The 24,250-nt window shown below is 49.7% G+C and overlaps 1 protein-coding gene across 1 annotated transcript in view; it reads left to right on the top strand.

The window, feature by feature from the left end:
• The window catches only part of ALPK2 (alpha kinase 2), a 124,978-nt gene that overhangs the window by 96,305 nt on the left and 4,423 nt on the right, over positions 1-24,250 (top strand). Inside the window, exons 7-10 of the mRNA XM_088476475.1 lie at positions 4,504-4,778; positions 5,209-5,297; positions 11,271-11,488; positions 14,882-14,930. Of these exons, the coding sequence (XP_088332601.1) occupies positions 4,504-4,778; positions 5,209-5,297; positions 11,271-11,488; positions 14,882-14,930 (631 nt within the window). The remainder of the gene's footprint in view (positions 1-4,503; positions 4,779-5,208; positions 5,298-11,270; positions 11,489-14,881; positions 14,931-24,250) is intronic.

The following is a 24,250-nucleotide window of genomic DNA, read 5'->3' as shown; positions in this document are numbered from 1 at the left end:
CAGGGGGTGCACCTTTGGCACTTCCCCCTCTGCTGGGTCATTGATAACCCGATCCACACCTCAACTACACATAGACTACTCAGGTGGACGGCCAGGTGAGTCCAGATGAGAAGTGTATGTCCTGGAGGGATAGGGAACCTGCCGGGTCAAGTGCTGAAGAAGCACCCCCTGTGTCGGCACCTATGGTTCTGACCCTGCTTGTAGATAACAATGTGAGAAAAAAGGAAATCTTAGACTTCAGTGGAATGTGCCTTTTGTAAGCTAGATGTCATCTAATTATAGAAGGTCTAACTGTGGGTCCAAGGAATGGTTCTACTTTCAAACAGCAACATATATGGTAGCTTTAGCCCGATATACATCTGAATATAACAGAATTTTAGACACCTACTCCCTATTGTAAATCAAACTCAATTTGTCAAGTTATCTGTTCAGCTCTTGATTAAAATAGATTTGTAATATTACTCAGAAAGCCTATCGACATCCAACATTCCTAAAAGTAATGATAATAGTCAATGAGGGAAAAAGGAAAGGACATTTTACAAGGTGATAGATGACTATCTCTGCCAGGCAAATCTGATGACATATCCCTGGAATATTATTTATCCATAAAGAACAGTGAGAGATGGAACTGTCCAAATATATTATTAGGTTTCATCTTTCCAGTCCCACTCTTAACGGCGAAACATTTACTAATTATAGACAACAACACTTGGTACATTTCTTTAGCACAGAGTGTACTCAAGAGCCTCCTCATGTATCTGCTTTATTTCATTTTCCGAAAATGAGACGCTCACCGTGAGCTTTTACAGTATAACTGTGAGTCCAGAGGTATGAGCCCCCCATGAGCCGTGGATTATAAATACTGTGTGACAACGATTCTGTTCTCTTTTGTGGTTAGCGGCCACGTCTGTTTCTTTGGTCACTGTTTTTTTGTTAACTCTGGTTCTGTGATGTCATTTATACGAGTGATGTAATTATAGATAGAGACACTCCCACACAACACACTGAACATATGACCAAGTATCGGCAAGTTCATGATGAAATTGTAGATATGACTGTGTGGCGCTGGATGGTAAATGGTCCCAGCAGCTTATTTTTAGTAAATACCATTGAAATACATAATATACTGTAAAAGGATGAACATAACTAACCGCTGTCGCACTATACTCACCAACAGGCAAGGGTAGACAGGCTGGTAATGCTGTCCCTATGACAAGTCAGCCGGTTGAACCCAACATCTGATTAGCTTTAAAGCCCACTCAAACGTTGACAATATCGGGCCATGTGAGGGTCATTGTCCAAGTGCGCTGGATTATGGGCCGCAACGAAGTGCGTGTGACAGGGCTCTATGAGCGTCACTGTCGCTGCCCCGTGACCCTTGCGTCTGGTTAGCAGAATACTTGGAATGGAATGGCAGCCAGTAACTCTGCAGCAGTGCCGCCCATAGGGTCCTTAGGAAGCTGCAGACCATCACCCTACCGTGCAAACAGTTGCACAAAGCATCTTCTCGACGCTCCGTGCGTTGCCGTGCTTCTGGGTGCTGGCTGGCCCCACCCCCCTATGCACGTCATTACATCTTGCGCAAAGGGGGTGTGGCCGACACAGTGTTCATTAAAGCCCTGTTACAGCACTGGCTGGGTCCGGTAGTTCCTGATAATGTAACTAAACCCCCAAGGTTCTGGATCCACAAAAGAAGAAACAGCTGCAGCACATGAGAAGATGTAGAATTTTAATGCAACATTTCCCAACCATATATAGTCAACAGCTCCTTACTGTAGCTTCAGCTTTTAAGAGATACCGGGTGGTACACGCTATTGCAGCTGTTACAGCTTCTTTTTCCCAGCATCACTGCATCTTTATAATCATGCCACAACTGATCGGCTTCATACAGAGACAGCCACCAGCTCGGTGCTAATCCGTCGCTGTGCGCAATAAGACTCACCATCGGCCCCACATCGGTCGCGCCATTGAACTTTGCACAATCCCGCATCTGGCTAGCCATGTTACCGGCCAGAAATGCCCGCTGAAATTCCGTCTCTATGCACGGCTCCTGCATCTGGTTAGAGAATGGCACCCTGCAGCCAGAATCTCTGCAGCCGTGCCGCCTGAAGCATCCTTCAGACGGTCACACCACTGCCCTACCAACCCCCCAGAGCATCCCGAGGATGCTCCAGGCAGTGCTGTAATAACTGGCGATTGTGGCCCCACCCCATACGCATGACATCACATTGAGGGGGCGTGGCCTGCACCGAGCACCGGGAGTGCTAGTTACGGCGCTGATGTCGGCCCACTTCATAGAACTCGCCACAACCTTCATGACTTCATTAAAACACAGCTACATTACAAAATGACATGTGCTCAGGACTTTTAGAACAGAGCAGCATTAAAATGAAAATAATTATAGAAGAAATGTAATGATACAGTTAAAGGTATAGCAGGATACGTGCGGCCAGGGTCAGCGTGTAAGTGTTATTATTACTGTTCCTCCAAATATCTTACAGTATAATTAGCTAGAAATAAATTAATAATCTGTGGGTGAGAGATGGACACAGAGAGGGGTATTCAATATGGGAACGAAAAGCCTGTGCTGGACTTTTCGCTCCACATCGGAGCTTTTCCTGGGATAAAGTATCGGGCACGCGCCCACTTTATCCCTGTATTCAATTTAAAAGGTACGAAAACGGGAGATGGCGATATAGGATCGGCGAAAAAAAACGGGATTTACCTGGAATAAATTGTAGGACCCCCCCTAAAGCTGTCAAAACATGGGGGATCACTATGGGTACTCCCATTTTAGTCTGCAAATGAAAGTCGGGGTTTTAAATAGCAGTGGCAGGTGTTTTTTTCTGACATTGAAGAAGTGATGCAGAAGAGCACTTAGGTTATTTTTTTCGTTTTTTTAAGTGGTCCCATCAAATTTGGGGTACATGTAAAAGGGTACTAGCATATTTTTAAGCCCCTAAAATGTTTTTTAAGCATTCTGCAAAAATGCACCTGCCGCTAATAGGCTATTCTAGAAAACACCTGCCGCATACTTACAGAATAGCCCTGAACCTATTTCCCTATTTTTTAAAAAACTTTTATTTTTTTTATTTTTTTTTCACCCCAATTTTTAAATAAATTCTTTGGGGTGTCCCTATTTTTTTAAAAAACTTTTTTTGACACAGTTATTTTTAAAATGTCATTCCCAGGGGTGCAGGCTATTTTTTTTGAACCCTGCACCCCTAAACCCCAATTCTGCACTTTTTTTCGCCACCTATTCAGTGGCGTTTTTTTTCAAAGACTTCGAACCTGCAAAAAGTCTTTGAAATTGAATACGGGAATACTTTAAATCGGTGAAAATGATGTCATCAGCGATAATTTATTGCCAATTCCTAAATTTTCGCTCCAAATTGAATACCCCTGAGAATGCGAGAGAAAGGACCATTTGTTTTGCAAAGAATATGGCGATGTTCTAGAGTGTAACTTTATGGGGAATGTCAGTGCGTTTGTGACAAAATGCAATTATAATATAACAAATACTAGCATAGGTAATAACCACCAACACATCTAAGCATCCTGGTAGATTTTTTCTTCCAGGTGCTGAAATTACTTACCTGTACATTTTCTACTAATAATTGTAACTGACTTTAGTAGCCTAGTATTCAAGTGATCACAATATATGAACAACCTCCAGACCACTATATTTTCTCTATTAGTGGAATGTCTCCTATTATGAAGGAACTCCATTGTTGCAAATCATTTTTTTATAGATACTCTTGTGACCATTCCTATCCGACACTGTTACAAATTAAGGGAGGGTTGTATCGAACCTACTAAAGAATGGACAAGTGCAGAAGTTGCCATAGCAACCAATCATTTTATAGAATGTACTTTATAGATGCTATCTAGAAGCTGATTGGTTGCTATTGGAACCTCTCCACCCTACTGAACAGTTGAAACATTTCCCTCAAAGGGGCATATTTATAAAAAAAACTATTTGTGGCATATACACCTAAAACACCCATTTTCTGGGGGCACCCGCAAATATTAAGCCTCCCCGGGATGTATCTAGGGAGGTCCTCTGTTTCCAATCGCAAAAGCAGCCCTCATGGGTTTCTATGGGGGCTGCTAAAATGTAGATGTTACCAAACTATGATATTTTAAGCTGGGTCCCGGTAGCTAACGCCATGGGCTACACTCCGCAGCATATACCGGGAGAGGAATCTTAAGGATCCCTCCCCAGCAATGGCTGCTTGCACATGGGTGGTCTGATAAGGACCATAACTAGGGGTGTGCAGCCGGTGCAACCTCACCCAGTCAGTCGCCACCCCACGGCCCCTGCTTCTGACTGGAGGGTGCCTGGAACGCTGTGGCAGCGCTGTCTGTAGCATCCATTAGACGCTACAGGCAGGTACCCTGCCATAATTACAGTTTTTAATACATTCAGGGAATACATAATTTCTTATAATTATAATAATAATAAATAAATAATAAATCATTTTACAATGTGTGTCTTTGTAGGTGGGGAGGAGATAGAATTTAACCAGCTTTTCTTCCGCGAAGATTTCATCACTGACATGTACTTTGGAGGGAACCTTCATGGGCGGATAACAACAGAGGACCTACATTTTGGAGAAGGAGTGCACAGGAAGGCATTTCGGAGTAAAGTCATGTGCGGATTACTTCCTGTCTTCAGTCCTGGTCACTTGTGCGTGCTGAAAGTACACAATGCTATAGCGTACGGAACAAAGAGCAATGATGAGCTTGTCCAAAAGAACTACAAGCTCGCCGTGCAGGTAATATAATAGTACTAATAGTTTTATGTATATAGCGCTTTTCTCCCATCGGATTGAAGATGCTTTAAAGATATCATGAACATAATATGGGGTTTAGATTTGCATAAAATACGGAAGCCAATTTGTAAGGACACATCTGTAGGACAGATCAGTGTGACCGGTCCCCCTCCCGCACTGGCAAAGGAGACTGTTGCTTAGAGGCAGCCTCCCTGGTCCCATTGCAACCCAGCACCCAGTAGCGTGTCTTGGGCTGGAGACCCAGGCTGCTGACAGGAAGAAGGGAGGGGCGGCAGCGGACATTCAGACCAAGTTGACATTCAGAAGTTTGAATTTTGACGTTTTGACGATGCACTGCCCCTTTATTAGGTGGAATCCAAAATAAGTGATTGAGGAGCATTTAGTAAATAACTGATATGACTTTGCTTTCCAGGAATGCTACGTACAGAATACTGCACGTGAATATGCCAAGATTTATGCGTCTGAAGCTGAACAGCTTGAAGAATTTGGGAAAGTACCAGAGTAAGTGATACGTTTGTAAGGAATACAGCGTCTACTAAACAGTTGAAATATAGATTTCCAACAATATTTCTATGAAATAAAGGCTGTATAATTTGAGTAATCTATAAAAAAAACTCAGAAGGCTCACAGGTATAATTATTATTATTATTATTATTATTATTATTATTATTATCTTTTATTATTGTTATTATCATCTTTTATTTTTAAGGCACCACAGAGGGTCTGATTCAGAGATGGATGGAGTTACAGAGCGGCACACAAGCGGTTGTGCAGTTCTCAAATGCAAATGCAACAGGAAGTGTCTTTAGGAAACAGACACCTCCTTACTGCATCTGCGAGGTCGCAGCCTGGGATCACTATTGGAACAATCGTGACCATCGATTGCGATTGTTGTCCCTATGGCCAGGCTGCGGTAGCTGAAGCTTACCGCAGCCTGACCAGGTCCTGGCGGCTTGCGAAGCCAGGAAATTTGCATCCAGTGAAGCAGACCCTGGTCTTGTCTTTTTTTCCCTTCAGCAGAATTACATTATGATGTCAGGCCCATTGCACTGAAAAAAACCCAGGGATTTTTTAATGAATGCACCAGCCCACAGAGCCTAGTAAATAGACCCTTCATGTCTGTGCCCTACTGAATATTTCAGTGGAACAGGCAGCAATCAGGGCCCATCTATGCTTCTGGACTGAGCAGGCCCCTGAGTGGTCAAGGCTCCTTGGAATTTCAGGGAATAGTACCAGTACCTCCCTTGTACCCGCCAGTCACCTGGTCTCGGTAGGGAGAGGAGGGCAGTTCAGCACTCAATGAGCCTGTACCCAACTTAAGCGCGAGTATACGGTATCTGAATTGCTGTATGAGACATAGGGGCTTATATATAAATTATTGGGATTTAGACCCAAAAATTTTAATTTCTTAGAAGGGACCTGCTCCTTCCACTGTATAACTCTCAGTCTGTGGCTTCCTGCTGCCTCCATTCCCCTCCTCACATCATGTCATTGTCCCTGTCATATGCAGCCCTGTCCTCACTAACCGATCACAGATTATATCAGGATGTGAGTGGTGTTGGGGACCCTGCTCCTGTACCTCCTAGCGGTGACACCCAGTGTGGTCAGGGATTGGGGTGATGACAAAAAAGGAGTCTGGTCACACAGAAAGGGGGCATGGCCTCATTGCCCAAACCCCCATTCTTATTACTCGTGGGTGGTGGTGGTGGGGGGTGCCAGAGGTGCGGACTGCCCTGTGTTCAGTGCTGGCTCCCTCACTGTGACAGGAGCCGAGTGCTGCACTTCATGCTACAGAGCAGCATCCAGCTCCTGTCACTGAGGGGGAGTCGGCACCTTGGTGTCACCCGTCGGCAGGTGACACCCAGGTGCGGCGAAGCACCCCCCTTGTGACGACACTGCTTCCACTGTTTAACTCTGTATGTGACTTCCTGCTGTCTACATTCATCTCACATCCTGACACTGCCCATTTAACATACAGCCCTGTCCAGAGCCGCCAAGTTGTTGAATGTTATTGGTTGGACGGCCATGCTGCTGCCATTTCTTGCCTCAAGCTATGATCACCTCCAGCCCGCTGCTCCAATTGTTTGATGTGCATGTTCCTGTTCTGAGCTTTGCCGATGCCTCCCAGCATGGTCTTGGTGCTGTCTGCATGCAGCATAATAAACCCATCGGTTATGCTTCCAAGGCCATTACTGAGACAGTTAGCTGTTCAATGGATAGCCCTAGCTGCAGGGGCGTATTAAGAGAGGAGGCGGCTCATGTTCATTTCTCGTCCGGGGGCCCCCCTCCTCTCTCCCCAGTGACCAGCAGCGGACTGACTGCAGCAGTAGACCGTGTGCCCAGAGTCTACTGCACATGCTCAGGTCACTGGGAAAATGGCGAGGCTGCCATTTTCCTGGCGATTTCCCTAATGCGCATAACGCCGGGAAAATGGGTGCAGCACCCATTTTTCAGGGCGTTTTGCACAGGGGTGACACCCAATGCGGGACTTCAGAGAGGTAAGTGTTAGAAAATATGGGTGTAGGGTGTTGTGCGGTGTGGGCCCCCCCCCCTTGGACCCATTATAGATACACCTCTGCCAAATAACTTGCTCCATCCACTTGATTACACATTCTACATTAATAAGCTCCACCTAACTTCCTACTTTGCATCTCATCTCCTGGAAGCAAGGCAGGGATTACTCAGAGGAAACCCATGCAACACAGGGAGAACATAAAAACTCCACACAAATAGGGCCCAGATCGGAGCCATGGCTCCAGTGCTGCTGTGTGCTCAATTTGTCAGCCAAACAGTGAAGAGTGTTGTTTTATGATGACTTCCTGGCATAGGATGCGGGTACTACTTACCCTGGCGCTTTCAGATCTGCACACAGTGGCCTTTGTTTCTCTTCCCTCCTGAGCAGCCTGGTCTTTAGGGTAGGAGCGCTGCTATTATCGTGCCCAGGGATCATGGGAGATTTGCTGTTCTTCTTAGATGTCAGATGGTTGGCAGCCAGTCTGTCTGTGATTGGGTTCTGCACCTGGGTCTGTCTGTCAGCAGCAGAGGGAGGAGGCTGGATATTGCAGAGCAGTATTAGAATGAATACCTGATATTTCAGTGACTGATCACACGCCCGGAAAAGGGCGCAGATGGGCGTAAAACCTTTCTGTATCAGGGGAAGGTATATCTGCTCAATGAGATGGGACTCAAGTGGGACATTATTGCTAAAGTGCTGCTTGCATTAAACTAAGCTATAGACATAAAAAGCTAAGTGGTGTACGTATGTGTACATTATTTTACATAAAATATGCGTTTCCATACTGCGCACAAGCACACTAAAATGACTTGCGCTTGGATCTGCACGCAGATTTGCCAGCATCTTACACTCGCAAATCATATGCACGGGGAGGTGGAACAAGTGTAGGAAGTGGCATTGCTAGTAAGGGCGTTCGCACAAATGTGGGCGAGATAGACCGGGATACAAACGCATACGTGCCCGTTAGGAAGTGTATCGCTTATGGTGCAAAATCCTAATGATGATCATAATGATCGGCTCCAGCTTGTGATTGGCTGATTATGTCTGCTCCCCTCCCACTGTAGGGGATAAAACAGACTCGCTGGCATAATACCTTCTTTCAAAGGGTTTTTTATAACAAGTTGCCCTCACATCAACATAGAAAATTCACAACATATTATAAAAGAAATCGGTCTCGTTGGTCACATCAATCGTCAAGGTGAATCTGCGGACATAAGCGTGACACTGCCTGGGGAGCTACTGAACGGAGCAGACAGAAGCCCGGGACTTTGCATGGATGATATGTGATTCCTGCACCATTATTTTGGTTCGCAGATTCACCTTGTAAAATTATGTGAACCGTGAGATCGGTTTTTGCATACGTTATGTTGTTTTCTATGTTGAAGTACAGTAAGTGCAAGTTTTAAAGAAGGTTTTATGCAGGCTTGCCTACCCTCCCGATTTGGTCGGGAGCCTCCTGAATATCGCCCATGATAATGCTTAGTTGTTTCTAATGCCTGCAACTTCATATGCAACAGCGCACGGAGCCGCACACTCAGGGTGACGCATGCGCTGTAGCAGTTTTCAGGACTTATCGCGCATACGCAGTAGCAAATAATTGCTCAACTGCGGAAACATCAGCGCCGCGTCCATTTGTGTATCAGGGCTTATCAAAGCCCGGGCCCCCAGTAGATTGTTCACCCCATCCCGAGATATATCTGAATAATACCCCTTTTACACCGGAGCTAAAACCCAGGTTATTGCAGGGTTAACCCGGGTAGCTCCTTGGTGTAAAAGGGGAGAGGGTTGGATCCAACCCAGGTAACTTGCAGGGTTTAACACGGGAGTAACCCGTGAAACCCTGCAGTGTGAACGGCGCGGTCCGGGTCACGATGATCTGGAGTGCGCCGCAGGCCGGCCGATTGGTCCGGCTTCAGTGGCGCTTGGAGATGACATCATATCCAAGCGTCCACTTCAACGCCGGAAAAGCCGGGTCTATGCAGACCCGACTCCGGTGTGAACGGCGCCGACTCGGGAATATCCTGGGTTGGTGCCGGCTAAATTCCGGGTCTGATCTGGATTGGAACTCTGGGCCTGTTTCAGACCCGGTCGCGAGAGCTGAGTGCTCGCAACCGGGTCGATGGTGGCCCACAGTGCATGCGCACGACGGGCACTCTGTCGCTCCGGGTCTGTTGATGTTGAGTGACAGCTCGCCCCAATTGGTGGGCGGGCCGGGGGGGTGGGCGGCCAAACGGAGGCGTTCCCAACTGAACGCTTGCCGTTTGGGGGCGGCCCCACTGACATCACCAGTGATGTCAGTGGGAGAGCTTCCGGCTCTGTTAGAGCCGAAAGCTCTCTGGTGCTTGCGGCCATGAGACCATCGCGACCATCAACCTGGCCGCTCGCTGTGGGTGGTCACCCACAGCTATGCTAGCGGCCAGAAGGCCGCTCCAAAAACAAAAAAAAACGCTCTCATTCAGAGCGAGCGCTCTTTCAGAGTGTCCAGCTCTGAATCTGGGCCTGATTCAGACCTGCTCGCGAGCGCTGAGTGCTCGCAACCAGGTCGATGGTGGCCCACAGCGCATGCGCACGACGGAGACGGGCACTCCGTCGCTCCGGGTCTCGCACCAAAGGGGGCGAGCTGTCGATGTTGAGTGACAGCTCGCCCCATTTGGTGGGCGGGCCGAGGGGGTGGCCAGCCAAACGGAGGCGTTCCCAACGGAACGCTTGCTGTTTGGGGGCGGTCCCACCAGTGATGTCAGTGGGAGTGCTTCCGGCTCTGTTAGAGCCGAAAGCTCTCTGGGGCTTGCGGCCATGAGACCCTACCACAAGGGTCTCATCGCAAGCCCGATTGTCACGATGGTCTTTACCATCGCGACCATCAATCTGGCTGCTCGCTATAGCTGTGGGTGGCAAGCCGTCGCTATGGGTCTCGCTACAAAGGGGGCGTGCTGTCGATGGTGAGTGACAACACGCCCCCTTTGGTGGGCGTGCTGGGGGCGTGGCTGCCCAGACAGAGGTGTTCCCATGGGAACGCCTACCGTCTGGGGCCGGCCCCACTGACATCACTCTGATAGAGCCAAAAGCACTCCAGGGCTTGCGGCAGACAAGACCCTACCACAAGGGTCTCGTTGCAGGTCCGATGGTCGCGATGGTCTAGACCATCGCGACCATCTTTTTGGCCACTCGCTATGGCTGTGGGTGGTCACCCACAGCTATGCGAGCGGCCAGGAGGCCGCTCTAAAAAGAGAAGGAGGGCCCTGATTCAGAGCGAGCGCTCTGAAAGAGCGTCCGGCTCTGAATCAGGCCCTCTGTTCCAACTCCGGGTCAGACCCGGAATTTAGGTGTAAAAGGGGTATTATTGTATAGCCTTGTCCCTCCGTCCAACATCTGCCTGTATTATTTTTACTGGGACAATAGGTGGCCGGGAATGGAAGAGGAGAAGGTGAAATAAAGAATAAATACTACTAAACACAAAACAATTTCTAGTATTGCCCTATGCATGTGCCTCTATGGTAAATAACCCCAGCATACAACTGTCATATTACAGTAAGAGTCATTCACACATAACCAGCTGGCCCAGGCAGGGATGTGAATAACTTATCACTTTAAAAGCCTCTTATAATATAATACGTGGAGTACGGCTTCTTGTCACACTACACCAGCCACCCCCACAGTCCCTGCACCGCACACTAACTAGATGTCCCGCGCTTATCCAGATTTATCTGATGGGCAGATGTCACAGCTCCTCCTGTGATAGGTGAGGAAGACTAAATACACCAGAGATAATGGTATAATACAGCATTATAACAAATAGGTACTTTGAAGCTACAATTTCTTCTAATAAAGAATAAAACATTCCATGGATTTATTCATTTACTTATTTACAACAAACATCTAACAACACAAAAATATTTAATTAGGTCATTATTGTTACTTATAATGTGGACATTTTCTTATCTATTTCTTTTTCTTTCAAGGATAATCCCAATTTTTCTTATTCACCGTCCTGTAAACAACATCCCGTACGCCACCGTGGAGGAGGAACTGATTGGCGACTTTGTGAAGTATTCCATCAAAGACGGGAAGGAGATCAATGTGATGAGGAGGGACTCGGAAGCCGGGCAGAAATGCTGCACCTTCCAGCACTGGGTGTATGAGAAGACCAGCGGGAACTTGCTGGTCACCGACATGCAGGGTGAGGCAATGTGACCCCAAAGGGGCCGCCGTGTAACCAAAGCAGGACGCATACATTAGGTTGGGATTATTTGTGTAACATGACACATGAAAGTGTTAGACCTGTGTCTAGGATAAGACACCAGCACCTTATCCGGCAATGGGAGGAAGAATACAAAGATTTGCAACTTTTAAGAAATGTATTGTTTGCGATTTTTAGTATATATTAACTTTACCGCTGCAAGTTTTCCAACTCAGATGTGAGATCAGTAAGGGACTGTCCTGAAAATAGCCCGGATGGAATTGTGTGGTGGCTATGTAGATGTTAATGTTACTAGATTGGATCTCTCAGTAGTTGACCACTATTCCGTCACACTGATTTGTGTTAGTCCTGTGTACATTGGGCCTGATTTACTACCGATTGCAATAGCGATTATGCACGCATTCTCACTGCGATGATATGCTAATCATCTGAGATCGCTATGCCGTCGCAGCACAACATAAGGACGCCCACCTTGCCTTACACACATCCGTAATACTTTAAAAGACTGCGAAACCATCGGTAACATCGCAGCCTCACGCACACTTACACAAGGTTTGACCTTACTTAGGAACTGCTAACATCGTCGCACGCAGTGAGCACACAAGCTGCATATGGCATCGCAGCAGATAATTTATTCTAGCCCCTGTAACGGCATTCGAACGCACTGACACGCTTGCGTTTCACAGTCCACCCCCACGCCGACAGCACCCCTAAATAGTACTTCCTGTCAATCGCTCTGCGGTGGTTCTGCGTTTCCACTGCGATCGCAGTCGCGATGGCAGTGGAATTTGCCCGAAAACAGGGTTTTTACCGCATTTTTCCTTTAGTGCATCCCGCCCATAATGTTGAAAATGACATTTTGGTTGTTTGCTGGCCATGAGATGCGTCATTTCTCGGTATAATATGCTGGTCGTTATTACTGGTTATTACAATTGTTGTATATTATAAGATGCTCCTTTGCTGGGTGTGAACCCACAGAGGGGAGCAGAGACCCAGCAGCTGAGGGGCGGCTAGTCTACCTGGTAGTTACGTCCATGAATGTCACCATGGTGACTGTCGGCCACGTGACCGGATTCCCTGACCCCATACACAGCTGCTGACATCTTTAGTGTCCCTTAACCATAGTATCAGATGGAAGCCTGTTCCTGACTGTCATACAATCTGCCTGTGCTGACCCTAATATCTCTGTACCAAGTCCAGCGCAGAGAGACGGCTGCCAGGGAGTTTCCAGTATCCTTCCCAGCGGGGGAACATTCTGATATGAACTTGAAGAAACCCCTGGCACCAGGCACGTCATAACCATCCTGCCATCTGTCTGCTATCACATTTGATTAGCAGCAATAATTGACTAAATTAAAGAATGTTTAGCTGCGATGCCAAACGGAACGACCTTATCCTGACCTGTCTTTATCTAGATGCTCATTATATATTCGCCGGACAGAAACGTCCTAAGTACGACCAAAAATTCTGCAATAAAGACTTCTGATGACGACAGTTGTAACGGAAATGTTTGACACTTATAATGCCAACGTACTGTATGTATAACATCCTGTAATAATGTATATAAATGAAGAGTTCTGATGTCATCTCTTATAATACGTGAGTTGTGATGTCATCACTTCAGTGTTCCATGCAAAACTTGTTTATCATATGCAGGGCCGGCTCCAGGTGTGGCCCTGTGCGGAGAGTGACTCCGACGCCCCCTCACCCTGGGATCATGACTTAATTACCATAGGCCACGTCTCCCCTAAGTGGCGCTAATTGGGGGCGTGCCCGTACGGCATGCCTCCCATTACACGTCAGGCTGGGGGCGAGACCAGCACTCCTTCAGTAGATGGGCAGCCCCCAGCCCTCTCACTGCACTGAACACATGCACACGGCATCCATTCCTCTTCTACGGGGTCGGCACCAGCGCACAGCTGCGGCTGTGGGGGTGCCAAACCACCTGACCACCGGGGTGGTCTGAGGTGGCACCCCTGTTCGACCGCACTGGTCGAACATGCCTCGAGCCGGCCCTGATCATACGGAATAACCGAACCCTTAATGTAAATTCTCTTCTGAGTCGGACGGATCTCTAACAGATCTCTACCAGATCTGTGTTTCTGTTAATGGACTGAGGGCCTGATTCAGAGCCAGACGCTATGTGCGCTCGCTCGTTCAGAAAAAGGGGCCGGCTATTTAAATTGAGCGCTCGCTCTTTGCGGACTGTTGACGCCTCTATGTCTGATCGAGTGAACGAAACATGCGCTCGCTATTTTGTAAAGACGGCCCCTGGCCACTCGCATCCTACATCATTTCCGCTATTTATTTGATTAATCGAGTACATCGAAAGGCGTCTGAACTGCTCGCAGTGCTTGTGGTAGGATTTTCCTACCGCAATCATGCGAACAGTTCAGGCTAAAAGACAACCAAGTGACGTGGCCGATGACGCTGCTTTGTTAATTATGCCCACCCTTAAAACGCCCGTTTTGACCGTTTGGCACGCCTGCGTTCGGATCTCCACTCCCCGTTTTCAAGCACCTTCCCCTGTTACCACCCACAAACGCCTCATCCTGTCACTCAAATTAGCAGGCACTCGCTATTTGGTGAGTGCTCGATTTCCGATCGCACTGACTGGTTGGCGCATGCGCATTACGACCCATACGCATGCGCAGTTGTGCGAACATCGCTCGGAGCGAACAAGCGGCCACTTACGAGCGGCTCTGAATCAGGCCCTGAATCTGGGCGCAAGATCTCTGTGGGAGTGTCATGGGAGCGCGTGGGTTGCGTTCCGTGCTTACGAAGAATGGAGGACTGTTTCTGACAGATCTCTTGCACCTAGAATGGGGCCAGTGCAAGTGACAATATTAATGATGACGGCTGCATCAGTTGGCGTAAAATCCGGCGTCCTGGCCTCCCCCATGAAGCCGCGCGGAATCTCGCATTAGCTTTAGCAATCAGGCTTCTGCGGCTGCCACATCTACAGCCACTTTGCCTGCGGGTCAGAATCAGCCCCCGTCATGCGCAGCCTTCCACGCTTCATTAGTTACTGACGTTCTCCACCTTATCTCTGTCAAAGGTTTGATACATCTCCCCTCTAGTTACAGATGAAGCAGCCACGCTGAGGTTGCAGCATTTGGTTTCCCCTTGTCGCAGATCAAGTAGATTTCCGTCACTGATTTCACAATCAAGGGCAATGTCTGCTTAACATGACATTCTGTGGAATGTGTGATAATATGGAGTCACAGAATGTGCAACAGAGTCTGCCCCATCTATCAGCAATTGCCGCAGTTACCTTCAGCAATATAATTGTGCTCCAACAACTGTATTAACCAGATGTGTGCAGGGGATATGGATTGGGAAACTGATAACAGCACTCTATTTCTCCTGCAGGTGTTGGGATGAAGCTGACAGACGTTGGCATAGCGACGCTAGGCAAGGGGTAAGTGAGTATTGATCTCTAATCAGTGTGCTTTGCAGAGTTCTGTTTCCATACCAACGTCACACCCAGAAATAGACATTTTTATCACAAATTATACTTTATGCTACCGTATCAAATATAATATATCTTAAAATAATAAAACTTTATGATCTAGGTTTGCATCCAGCCTATTGTATGGTGTACTGTTAGTGGAACTGCTGCTGTCGCTGTCTATGGAGAGAATTATGTTGTCAAAGATCTTATTAGACAGTAAGGGGCCAATTTACTAAGAGTCGTGTCTGTCCGAGTTTTAAACACGCTGGGCATCGGACACGAGAGAGTTTTTCCTAATCAAACACAGAAATTTACTAAGAATCCTGTTCGAATCTTATTTTGTGATGGCGTATGGATGGAGTCGTGTTTGCAAGTGTGTGTGTTCAGCCGTATTTCCAGTAAATAGAATAGACCTGCCTGTGAGCGCAGTGTAATCTGTGCAATGCATTCTACAGTGTAGTGAAAGGGTTAATTCAAATAAATAATAAATAAAGCCGGCGTGGGGTCCCCACCAAAAAAGCATAACCAGCCCTGGACCTCTGAGCCCGTTCTCGTACAGGGAAATCGGGGGGATAACCGATGTGTGGTTTCCCCTATTTTCCTATAACCAGCACCGGGCTAAACCAGCCAGGGTGGTAATGGCACAGCAGGGGGGATACGAAGCGTGGGGTCCCACTGCCAAACCATTTTCAAACCCCAAACGGGTCAGCCCAGGGCTGGCAATCCTTGGAAAGTAGGGGTCCCCTCTCCCAAGCATCATCCAACCCTTGACTGAAAGCCCATTTCTTTTCCCTGCAGGGGTAATGGCATAAATCAAGTACTAATATTATTTTTCACTGTGGGACTACAAGTCCCAGCCAGTCTGCCCTGCAACACTAATGGTGCGTACACAGTAGACGATATGCTCCCTGAGCGATATCGTCTAGTGTGTCCCCAGCAGGGTGTGCTCAGTGTCGTTCATGACATTGAGCACACCCGCTGAACGATATCATTAACGATATCGTTCAGCGCCGGGCTCTCTCCCCCATTCCATAACATGCAGCAACCTGACGAGATCGTCAGGTTGGCCTGCATGTTAACCCGATGAACGATGATGATGAACGACCCGTGGGAATGCGCGTCGTCGTTATCGTTCATCGTTTTTGTGTTAAAAATGGACGATAAAGTGGACGACTGAACGATAACTATATCGTTATCGTTCAGTCGCCCAGTGTGTACGCACCATTATAAAAAGCAGGCTTCCGACACCGGTTCCCCCACTGTGAACAAAATATTTAAAAAACAACAGTACACACACACCGACTCGACTGTTTTATTACTTTATTACACATTATTATTATTATTATTTATGTTAGCCTTTATTTATATGACACCACAAGTGTTCAGCAGCGCCTTACAAAGTACATAAACAAATAAGTGAAGAAGAAACTTACAGTACATTACAGCGCAGGACAAGGTCAAGGTTTATATACATTGCTGCAATAGCGATTAAAACACTCACAATAAGCAGCAAGGAGTCAGCAGTCAAGTGTTAGGTGCCCTTGTGGGGAGAAAGGAGTAGAAGAATGTATTCACTCACATTCACTCAGTCACCCGCACTCACACTACATCATGCGCATAATGATAGCAATGCGAGTATCTGTGCAGAAATAAATGCCGTCACAAAAGACCATTTAGATATCACTTTTGTGCCTTCGGAAACGACCATTAGTGATGGCAACTATGACACCTGCTGGCTTTATAGAGGTACTACATGACATCAAAGACACAAGTACAAATTTATGGGGAACTTAAGCAGCAGTTTGCAAACCGCCACACCACACCGCAACCACCAGATTTACTATCCAGCAGTTTGGAAGCTGAAAACTAAAAATGCATCGGATGAAGAGCAGTTTGCAAAGTCCTAAACCGGGTGCAGTTTAGAGCAAACCACTGATTTTTTCACATCAAACCACACAGCAAAACTTTGTAGTTTCCGGACATTGATTTCAGCTGCATCTCTTGCAACAGATACAGGGCTGCTGCAGGTGAAAATAATGCTAATGATGATGGGTATTTAAACAGGCACATGGACTGGAGGTGGTGGGGTCACATAGATGTATGTACACATCTATAGAGCCAGCAGCTGTCATACAGTACAAAATTAGCATACAGACCAATATATACATTTAGTGCATTGCACGCCATGCGAGTGCAATTGTGCCAGACTTGCATGCAACTCAGCATGTATGTCTAGTATGGACTAGTAATTATTGGTAATGTGACAGCAGCACCTTTCATAGCCTAAAGAAAAGTGTAAACACAGTTTGCTCATTGACATCTAATGATCCAGGAGATGGGACAGAAAACCAGCAATCTCTCTGTATACGTTGGACTGGTAGATGCTTTGTGGCACCTGCTACAGCCAGGCAGAATACGGCAGGAATATGTGCCTTCGTCATTATCAGTATAGAGAGAATATAGCAGATTAAGGGGTCTATTTACTAAGCAGTGTTAGGAGACAGAGTGAAAAGTGATAAGGTGCCAGCCAATCAGCTCCCAACTGTCATTTTTCAAACACAGCCTGTGAGATGGCAGTTGGGAGCTGATTGGCTGGCACTTTATTACTTTCTTATCATTTTTCACTCTGTCTCCTAACACTGCTTAGTAAATAGACCCCTTATTCTCCCTGTAATTCCTACCAGAAAATTACACATCTCTGCTGGGAGATTACTCATTCAGTTTTCATTATTTTCCCCTCATTATTCCAGCATTCTCGAATTTATAGTTCTGTTTTTCTCGATATGAAAATCGTGGCTGCTGAAATTGCTTATTAATGCAAAGCAACGAGAAGATTTCCATAGATCATTTCCACCGACAATGGATGAAAATCGTATTTAATAGCGAAGAGACATCATTTTGTCTCATGTCTGCCTTGTGATTTGCTGCAAACCAAAGTCATGTTCAATGTTCCCAACTATTAACAATTAGAACTATCATTAATCCACATTTTGTAGAAATTACAGCATAATTGAGGGAAACTCAGACTATAATTAAAATGATGCAATATATTCGGTTTATTAAGAGTGGCAGATGTCATGGCTTCCATTGATGTAAGAGATAGGAGCCTGTAACTAAAAGTGGCCACATGTTTCCTGTTTTATTAGTGACTAGGAAAGGAACTCTGGTCATTTCATCTGCCCCCCGCTCTACCCTCTGCTCTCCCCACCCCTTCTGTATCCTGCCCTGCCCCCACTCTGCCCTCTGCTCTCCCCACCCCTTCTGTATCCTGCCCTGCCCTCTGCTCTCCCCACCCCTTCTGTATCCTGCCCTGCCCCCCGCTCTACCCTCTGCTCTCCCCACCCCTTCTGTATCCTGCCCTGCCCCCCGCTCTACCCTCTGCTCTCCCCACCCCTTCTGTATCCTGCCCTGCCCCCACTCTGCTCTCTGCTCTCCCCACGCCTTCTGTATCCTGCCCTGCCCCCACTCTGCCCTCTGCCCTCCCCACCCCTTCTGTATCCTGCCCTGCCCCCACTCTGCCCTCTGCTCTCCCCACCCCTTCTGTATCCTGCCCCCCACTCTGCCCTCTGCTCTCCCCACCCTTTCTGTATTCTGCCCTGCCCCCACTCTGCTCTCTGCTCTCCCCACCCCTTCTGTATCCTGCCCTGCCCCCACTCTGCCCTCTGCTCTCCCCACCCCTTCTGTATCCTGCCCTGCCCCCCGCTCTACCCTCTGCTCTCCCCACCCCTTCTGTATCCTGCCCTGCCCCCACTCTGCCCTCTGCTCTCTCCACCCCTTCTGTATCCTGCCCTGCCCCCCGCTCTACCCTCTGCTCTCCCCACCCCTTCTGTATCCTGCCCTGCCCCCACTCTGCCCTCTGCTCTCCCCACAGCTTCTGTATCCTGCCCTGCCCCCACTCTGCCCTCTGCTCTCCCCACCCCTTCTGTATCCTGCCCTGCCCTCTGCTCTCCCCACCGCTTCTGTATCCTGCCCTGCCCCCACTCTACCCTCTGCTCTCCCCAACCCTTCTGTATCCTGCCCTGCCCCCACTCTGCCCTCTGCTCTCCCCACCCCTTCTGTATCCCCCTGCCCACACTCTGCCCTCTGCTCTCCCCACCCCTTCTGTATCCTGTCCTGCCCCCCCACTCTGCATGCGATTATATGGTACATGCTTGTGATAAATAGGCCTCTAATACCCCTTTTACACCGACTGAAATATCCCGGGTTGATGCACGTGATCGCGCATAATCCCGGGAATTTAGTCGGTGTGAACGGATCAACCCGGGTCCAGAGACCCAGGGATCCGACCCTGCTCCATTGCAGGGTTGAGCGCGGGGAAAAAAGCGCTGGTCACGTTCGCCGGGCAGCCGGGTCAGTGCTGACCCGGGTCAGGTGTGAATGGTGCCGACTCGGGCATAGCCCGGGTCGGCGCCGCAGTGTAAAAGGGTGTTGCCCCGGGTCTGATCCGGGTTGGAAACGTGTTCCAAATCCTGGGTCAGACCCGGGGATTTTGGTGTAAAAGGGGCATAAGTATCTCCCATTTCTACTTCAGGGTCCATAGGGTATCCACAGGATACCTTGGGGTATAGGTGTGACGTCAGTCGCAGGGCACCAAAGAGTTAAGCTTTCAGCCTCCCAGGATGCACTAGGTCCCCCTCCTATACCCCGCCCCCGGGCCAAGGCACCTCAGTTTAGTTTGGTGCCCGGCCGGAGTCGGGTGCACCTGTTGGAGTGGGGGCTAGAAGAGCCCCTGAAGCTTATTCTTCATGCAGCTGTGGCTGCACAACTGGATGTACAGCATGGACAGTCAGTCCTGACATCCATGCTGTCTTCCCTACACCCCGCCGGTACCAGAACGCCGGTACTGATCCGGGGATGCTGGTGGGCGTCTGGGGTCACAGCTAGCGGTGACCCCAGATGCTCCGGACCATGGCCGGATTCAAGGGGGACAGAGGTAAGCAGCGGGGTCCCGCGGTGGGTCCCCGCTGATCACATGGTCCTAAGTCCCCAGGCAGGGGGCTCCCTGGGGACTGGCTGCAGCGTGGAGCCAGGCGACCAACCTGCGCTTCCACTACCCCCTGGGACAGCGGACCGCAGCAGAGGCGGTAGCGCTGCGGCGTCCCAGGGGTTAAATGCATGCCAGGGGAGCGCGCCTTCCCTGTCTCACAGCCGGCGCCTCCCCCGCTGCACACAGCCCTCTCTGCATGCTGCCTGTGGCAGCGCTCCTCCCCCAGGCCAGCCTCCTCTCTGCTCCTCGGCGGCCATCTTCTCCAGAACGCATGGTGAACGCTGCTGGAAGCGCTGGACGGAAGCATCGTGGTCTGGGTCCCCCCGCATACCTCTCCTCCGCTGTGGTCAGGTCTGTGTATGCAGCGCTGTGTCCTACCAGGCCCTGTGTCTGTGTAGTTGAGTGATCAGCGCTGTTAGTGCAGGAATTGTTATTTCTCTGCATTGTATGTGACTGTGCTAGCGCTGCTGCCTGTAATCTTTTCTTCATCTAAACTGTCAGCTTTATTACTGTCCCTGTTCTTTCTGCTAAAGCCCTTGCGGTGCGGTGCTGCAGGGTGGTCTCTCGCCTATTTAATACTTAATTGGTGAGAGAGGTCACATACGTGGTGCCATCATGTCTGAAAGTGATTTTCCCCTCCGGCTACAGTGTACCACGTGCAAAGTACCGTTAGCGGAGGGGGAGGGTAGCGCGGAGGGCCTTTGCCGGCAGTGTTTGTCCATGGCGCGGCCTATTACGGTTACAGCACCGGTACAGGAGCCGCCCTGGGCTTGTTTCGCTCAGGCGTTAACAGCTTTAGTGGGCCAGTTAGCTCCGCAGCCCGCGTTTACTCCGATGGGTTTGTCCCAGCAGTCTGTGGTGTCGTCACCCATGCAGGGGTTCCCACGACAATTGGTGGTACCCCACAGTCTCCCTATTTCCCCGCTCCCGGGTTCTCAGGAGCCAGCGTGGGTTAACTCCCTGACGAGTTCTGTACAGCACTTGTCGGATGTGTTGCAAGGGGAGTCTGTGATGCGGTCTCATAAAAGGCCGGTGGCGTCTCTGTCCGCTCCTTATGAGGATGACGAAGGGACGTCTGATGATGGGGAGATTCTAGATCCTTACGATCAGGAACCTCTCCATACTAAGGACGCTGATGCTAAGTCCAAAGTATATATTCCTGGACTTATTCGGGCGGTCCGCACAGCCTTGGTGATTGAGGACGAAGTTCCCCCAGCGGCTAAATCTAAGTATGCCTTTTTCAAAGATGTGAAGGGCGATGCCACAGTCTTTCCTCTTTCGGGTCAGTTGGTGGACCATTTAGAGGAGGCGTGGAAACAACCTGGCAAAAGATACCAGCCGCAGAGACGCCTGGCGGTGGCTTATCCGTTCGCGGATAATTATTTTGCGAAGTGGGAATCCCCTCCACAGGTGGATTCTCACGTCTTGTCCGTAGTGCCACATTGCCGATGCCATCCATGTCCTCCCTTAAGGATGCTACGGACCGCAAGGTAGAAATCTGCCTGAAGTCCGCTTATTCCCTTGCAGGGGGGGCAGCACGGCCGGCTATGGCCATTTGCTGGGTTGCCAGAGCGATGGAGCGCTGGGCGGATTCATTAGAGGCTTCTTTTGAATCCGACTGTCCGGCCGATCAGGCGGAGTTGATTGGCAATCTCCGTGATTCGGCCACCTACATCAACGAGGCGGCTCTAGACATTAGTACTCTGGTGTCTAGAATTTCTTCAGCAGCGGTAGCTGCTCGTCGCACCTTGTGGCTGCGATCCTGGAAGGCGGACGCAGATTCCAAGAAAGGTCTGGAAGCGTTGCCGTTTACCGGAGAAGTTCTCTTCGGTCCGGATCTGGATAAGATTGTGGCCACGCTGGCGGCAGCCAAATCTGCCTGTCTCCCGTCGGCCGCTGCTCCTTCTGGTTCGGGACCATCGTCCTTTCGGTCATCTAGGGCCCAGGGCAGGCCCAAACCACAGTCGTTTCCTCGACAGGCTGGCCCTAAGAAATCGGTCAAGCCCCGGAAGCAGGCATGGAGTACCAGACGTCCGGCCCCCAAGCCAGATGACAAGCCTGCGGCCTGACGGTCCGGGCCTCCCTTTGGGGGATCCCAGGGTGGGAGGCCGCCTGCTACAGTTCGCCCAGTGTTGGTCGACCACTACGACAGACACTTGGGTTCTGGAGGTGGTTTCTCACGGATACGCCCTCTCCTTCCGGCACAGACCCCCGGCTCGCTTCTTCACCACGGGTCTCCCATCAGACCGGAACAAGGCTACGGAGCTGCGGAAGGTATTGCACACTATGCTCCAGGCTGGAGTTATAGTGGCGGTTCCATTCTCCCAGAGGGGCCAGGGTTTCTATTCAAATCTATTTTTGGTACAGAAACCCAATGGGTCATATCGTCCGATTCTCAACCTCAAAGCACTCAACAAGTCTTTGCGGGTCCCGAAGTTTCGGATGGAGACCCTACGGTCCATCATTCTGGTGCTGGAACCTGGGGACTACTTGGTGTCATTGGACATACAGGACGCTTACCTGCATGTCCCTATTCTTTGGCGCCATCAACAGTTCCTCAGGTTCGCAATCAGCAGCGACCACTTCCAGTTTCGGGCGTTACCTTTTGGCCTGGCAACAGCACCACGTGTTTTCACCAAGGTGATGGCGGTCATGGCGGCTTCTCTGCGGCTGCAGGGAGTCCGCATGTTGCCGTATTTGGACGACCTGTTATTGGTGGCAGGATCTCCAGAGCTCCTGTTACGCCACTTGGACCTGACCATTGCACTGCTGCAACGGCACGGCTGGCTAATCAACTGGCAGAAGTCCACTCTAATCCCGTCTCGGAGGATTCTGCATCTTGGAGCCTTATTGGACTCGGGACAGCAAAGGATCTTCGTGACGGAGGACAAGATCTCTGCTTTACAGTCAAGGGTGCGCAGTTGTCTGCACAGCCGCCGGGTGTCCTTACACTCGGCGATGAGGTTACTGGGCTCCATGGTGTCGGTGTTCGACATGGTGGAATACGCCCAGTTTCACTCCAGACCTCTGCAGCACCTGATCCTGTCCAAGTGGAACGGGCTGACTCAGTCTCTGAAGTCCCAGACGATTGTGCTCACCCAGGAGGTTCGCCTGTCCCTTACGTGGTGGTTACAGACGACCCACCTCAACAAGGGACGTCCGTTCTGGGTTCCAAATTGGGTCCTGTTGACAACGGACGCCAGTCTTCGGGGCTGGGGAGCAGTTTCGGGTCCACACTTGTTCCAGGGCAGGTGGACGCCGACAGAAGCGGAGCTTCCAATAAATATCTTGGAACTCCGTGCGGTCTTCAATGCTCTCCAGCAGGCACAGCGGTTTCTCCAGGGTCGCCCGGTGCAGGTCCAGTCGGACAACGCTACCACCGTGGCCTACATAAACAGGCAAGGAGGAACTCGCAGTCAGGCGGCTCTCGTAGAGGTCTCTCGGATCCTGGTTTGGGCGGAGCGCAATCTTCCGGCCATATCAGCGGTCTTCATCCCGGGAGTGCTCAATTGGGAGGCGGACTTTCTAAGTCGCCAGGACGTTCATCCGGGGGAATGGTCCCTGCACCCGGACGTTTTTCAACTACTGGTGGACAGGTGGGGTCTTCCAGAAATCGACCTCATGGCGTCCCGGCACAACAACAAGTTGCCGGTGTACGGGTCTCGCACAAGAGACGAAGGGGCGTCTCTGGTGGATGCTCTGTCCGTCCGGTGGACGTTCCGGTTCGCATACCTGTTCCCTCCGGTCTCCCTTCTTCCACGGGTAATCCGGAAATTCAAACAGGAAGGAGGGACGCTCCTGTTGATAGCTCCCGCGTGGCCCAGACGGCACTGGTTCTCAGACCTTCAGGGTCTGTCCGTGGACATTCCTCTGCGGTTGCCGCTACGACCGGACCTTCTGTCTCAGGGTCCTTGCCTTCACCTGGACCTGACTCGGCTGTCTTTGACGGCGTGGCTGTTGAGACGGCCATGCTGAGGTCCCGGGGGTTTTCCAGCTCTGTGGTGCGTACCATGTTGCGAGCTCGGAAACCGTCTTCCGCGAGGATATACCATCGCGTGTGGCATACGTTCTTCCAGTGGTGTCGACCGAGAGGTTATGCACCGCGGGAGTTTCGTCTGTCTCGGATTCTCGCCTTCCTGCAAGCGGGACTAGATCATGGGCTTCGCCTTGCTTCTTTGAAGGTACAGGTTTCGGCCCTATCTGTCTGGTTTCACCGTAGGATTGCTACAATCCCGGATGTGCGCACCTTTATGCAGGGTGTTCTCCGCATTCAGCCGCCCTTTGTTCCACCTGTGGCGCC

Source organism: Taudactylus pleione, unplaced genomic scaffold (genome assembly GCF_031769625.1).
Source record: "Taudactylus pleione unplaced genomic scaffold, aTauple2 ptg000189l, whole genome shotgun sequence".
Taxonomy (NCBI): Eukaryota; Metazoa; Chordata; class Amphibia; order Anura; family Myobatrachidae; genus Taudactylus; species Taudactylus pleione.
Note: the sequence above shows the minus strand (reverse complement) of the source record. Positions and strands in the feature narration are given on the sequence as shown.